The 4,295-nt window shown below is 30.0% G+C and overlaps 1 protein-coding gene across 1 annotated transcript; it reads right to left on the reverse strand.

Annotated features, from left to right (window-relative positions):
* Positions 1-1,859: 1,859 nt before the first annotated feature.
* On the reverse strand, positions 1,860-2,414 carry LOC136083177 (uncharacterized). Its single transcript, XM_065802582.1, has one exon. The coding sequence runs from the start codon at positions 2,412-2,414 to the stop codon at positions 1,860-1,862; it is 555 nt and encodes a 184-aa protein (XP_065658654.1).
* Positions 2,415-4,295: the final 1,881 nt, after the last annotated feature.

Below are 4,295 nucleotides of genomic sequence, written 5' to 3' on the forward strand. Positions count from 1 at the left end.
ATGTAAATATATATATATATAGATACATATGTAAATATATATATATATATATATACATATATATATATATATATATATATATATATATATATATATATATATATATATATATATATATATATATATATATATATATATATATATATATAAAGGGTACCAGAGGGCATTAAATCCCATGTTTTCAAGTACTTTTGTTTTCTCTCTTTGAAATAAGTAAATTAATAATAAATTCAAACTGGAAGTATTTTTTAGGTATAGACAACACATATTTCTACTTGTACAAAAGCTTTATCCAGCAAAACTTCATATAGTGTCAAACAAATAAGTCAAACAAGTCATATAGTGAAAAAAAAGGCTAAAATGTTACAACTAACGCCAACTCAAATTTAATAAAATGGGAGCAATAAGCTCTACTATGTAAAACATGTATTTTTTCATCATTTTTAGATTCACAGATACAGTCCATGGCTTTACTAACAGCTCCGTCTGGAATTTCTGTGCAATTTAACATGGTACCAAACATCACATAAGTCACAGCACACCCATTCTTATCTTTGACTTCTTTGAATACCACACTTTAGACACAGTGTCGTCATTTTCATCACCATCCCAATCATCTCTGGCTGGAAGATTTTTTTTTTTTGTTGTGGTCTTTTTTGTTGTAGCATTTTTTTTTACTGCTTCTTCTCTCAGCCGCTTCCAACATTTACCACCTATTAGGCTTTCTCCAAATTAAAACCTGATGGTTCTAACCAACCAACTATTCCCAGAAATTTGCACAAACCTGGGATGCAGTTCTTTAAGAATAAAATCTTCATTAAATGACTTTTCTAAAAATAAAGTAGATAATGGCTTCTGTGGTTTTCCTGCAGGTGCTAAATATAAAGGTGATGGTTCTGTTGATGATTTTGCAGATGACTATGATGTTGACAGCAATATACGTTGTAGTAAGGTTGAGGTAGAAGCATTGTGAGCATTAGTGCTGGAAAGTACTTTTAATGGTGCTTGGATTCTTGGTTAGCAAACATCTGCTTACATATGACAGAATTGAAGGCAACTGTCTTTGCTTGCAATTTTCATAGATTTTCCTGCCTCCTTTTTTTACTTTTTGTATGGCCCAACTATTCTGCTAAATAAAGGGGGTAATAAGCTCCAGTATCAAAACTATATTTAAAAAAAAATTAAACTATTTCTACAAATAAATAATTTTTCTTTTTAATTTAAACTATACCTGTGTAATGTTTATAAAATTAAACATGAATTTTATTTATCTGATCAATATTATTTGATTGTTTTGATCCCTTTTTTAAACAGTTGGCATTAACAGCGAGCATTGAGCTGTTAATTAAAACATTTATTTTGATAAACTAATTAAATTAATTAATATTCAATACAACCATATTTCTATCGGAAATGCTATCCATGTAAAATTTTAAATTGAAATTTATTATTAAAGTGACATACAAAGCTATTTATAAACAATCTCTTTGACATTCATCTAACTGCTATTTTACTTTGCTAAAATTTTTACCTTCATTTGCTTTACAAATATCAGTATTTTAACTCATTGATAACATACAAAGATAGTTCAAAACTTAAAAAATTACTTACTTAGTTTATATGTAGTAGTAGTAGTAGTAGTAGTAATAGATGCTGTGGCCGCCCGAAGACGACGAGTGTGTGTATTAATAACACACTTAGACAGCCGTGTCAGTATTAATTTTATTTAAAAGGAGCCAATTTTCTAATTGTGCTTTAAAACTGTTTACTGATTTTGCATTAACTGCATCTTTAGGTAGTTTATTCCATGGTTTTGTTATTCTGATAGTAAAGAATGAGTGTCTTAAGTTGCACTTTGTTTATTCGCGTTCAAACCTGACACCGTTTCCTCTAGATATTTGAAAATCATTAGGCTTAAAACCGTTTAAAAAGTCCACATTTTCAATCTTATTTAATAACTTATAAGTCTGGATCAAATCTCCACGAAGTCTGCGTTCACATAATGGGCTGAGGCCAAGAATCTCCAGTCTTTCCTCGTATTTCATTTTTGCCAGAGTCGGATTGAGTCTCGTAGCCCTTTGTTGAACTTTCTCGAGCAGTTCTATTTCTCCTTTAAGCTGAGGGGACCACACTGGAACCGCGAATTCAATTATTGGGCGAACAAACGTCACGTATAAGACTTTAAGAGTCTGCACATCCAGTTTCACAAATGTGTTTTTAATCATTCCCAGCATTTTATTTGCCTTCGAGCTGCAAGATATAATTTGCTGTCTCCATTTCATGTTTGCTGAGAATAATACGCCTAGATCTTTTTGAATAGTAGTTTGTCCTAGGACAACATTATCCATAGAATAATCGTGTTTTGGATTGTTACTTCCATAATGTATTATTTCGCATTTTTCTTTAAATTTCATTGAATTTCACTAACCATTCTTTAGACCAGTCCCAAGCACTGTTTATATCTCGTTGAAGACTGTTTATTTTCTCTATTGAGTTCACATCGATCATTATTTTGGTGTCATCTGCATAGAGCTTGGCTACATTTTGTATTCTATCCGGCAGGTCATTTATGAACAAAACAAACAATATCGGGCCAATTACCGATCCCTGCGGAACTCCGCTGTAGATATCGCGCCAGCTCGAAACAGTATCACCGTTGACTACGCGTTGCTTTCTATCTTTTAAAAATTCCTCTAACCACTTTAGCAGCTTTCCTGTAATTCCATACGCTTTTAATTTTAAAACGAGTCTTTTGTGTGGCACTGTGTCGAAAGCTTTCGCAAAGTCTAAATAAACTACATCTACCGGACGATTCAGTGCGATATTTTCTGTTAAATAAATAAAATATGTACTTGGAAAATATATAAATTTCAATGAAGAAATAAATTTTTTCTTCATTGAAATTATCAAAACAAACAAGCACTTTATCTTTTATCAAAGTTTTTTATTAAGTTTGAAGGAAACTGAAAATGGACGGAAAAACCACTCATCAATAAATTCTAATTAAAAATCAATACCGATGGTTAGGAACCCCACAATGGTTATGAAAATTTCCCTTATTAGTTAGTTAGTCTCCATCATGTAGAACTTAATGTCTCTTTCTCTTAATACAATAGCATCAGCTATTCCATTTAAACAATAAACTAATAGCCTACAATTTGCTTCTTTTAAAAAGGTGTTTAGAACTAAATATAAATACAAAAATTAAAAAATATTAGTTAATGAATAATGAATTTGGTGTATTTTGATAAAAATTCTTCAAGTAATTCTTCGTTGTAATCATCAACACCAACAGCATAAACATTGTCGTCGTCAGGAGAAGCAGTGTTCTCACACTTGAAGCTGTTACATATGGGTTTAGATTCATTCTTTTTTTCCACTCTTTCAACAAGAGCTTTGTTAAAAATCTTTTAGTAACATTTTAAATAATAAAATGGAGTGTAAGTGCTTTCTATAAGTCTAGCTGTAGCATAAAGATCTTTAAATAAAACATTTTTGCAACAAAATTGAGAGAATTCTCTGCAACAGTTTTCCCTTCCTAAAAAGAAAGCCATTTTGTTCTTTTTATGCAAAAATTTTCAAACGTTTTTTTTGAAAACTTATTCAACACATCAACGACAATACAGATTGGTTTGTTGCACTCGGCTGACATTTATTTATGAATAATCAAAAATATTATTAATTTTGTATATTATTGTGTAATTTGTAGAACATAATTTTTGAGTTTTCTTTAGAGTTTATGGTTCTTTTTTAGAGTTTATCTTCTGCAAAATAACGTTAAGAATAAATGTGGCGTAGAGGAATCGAAACATGCATGTTAAGAATAAAAATTGCAAATTGAAAGGAAATATATCTTTAAAACTGCGCATTTAAAAGCTGAAGAAATTTAAACACAAATTTATTATACTTTAAAACGCATAAAAGTTGGGAAAATGGTTAGTACTCATTACTGCACTACGAACCTAAAAGATACAATTAGATGGCCTATGTAATGCCTTCAAAATTCAATACTAACAGTTTAACATTTTTTACTGCTTTTATTGAAAAAAATATTGTATCAACCACGAGTTGCTCAAAGAAGAAGTTTTGATAACGGTTTAAAAGCTTCTAATTTGCGAAATAACCGTGAAGACAGACACTACACGATTAACAATTTTTTGATAAGTTGTCCAATAACAATGTAGTTTTAATGATTATTTTATTTGAAATATGCAAACGAAATTATTAAATTTTTTTTTATATGTTCGACAATTCAAAAGTACTTTTACAATATTTACATTGGTTTTTGTACACAC

The sequence above is a fragment of the Hydra vulgaris genome, chromosome 08 (assembly GCF_038396675.1).
Source record: "Hydra vulgaris chromosome 08, alternate assembly HydraT2T_AEP".
Classification (NCBI taxonomy): domain Eukaryota; kingdom Metazoa; phylum Cnidaria; class Hydrozoa; order Anthoathecata; family Hydridae; genus Hydra; species Hydra vulgaris.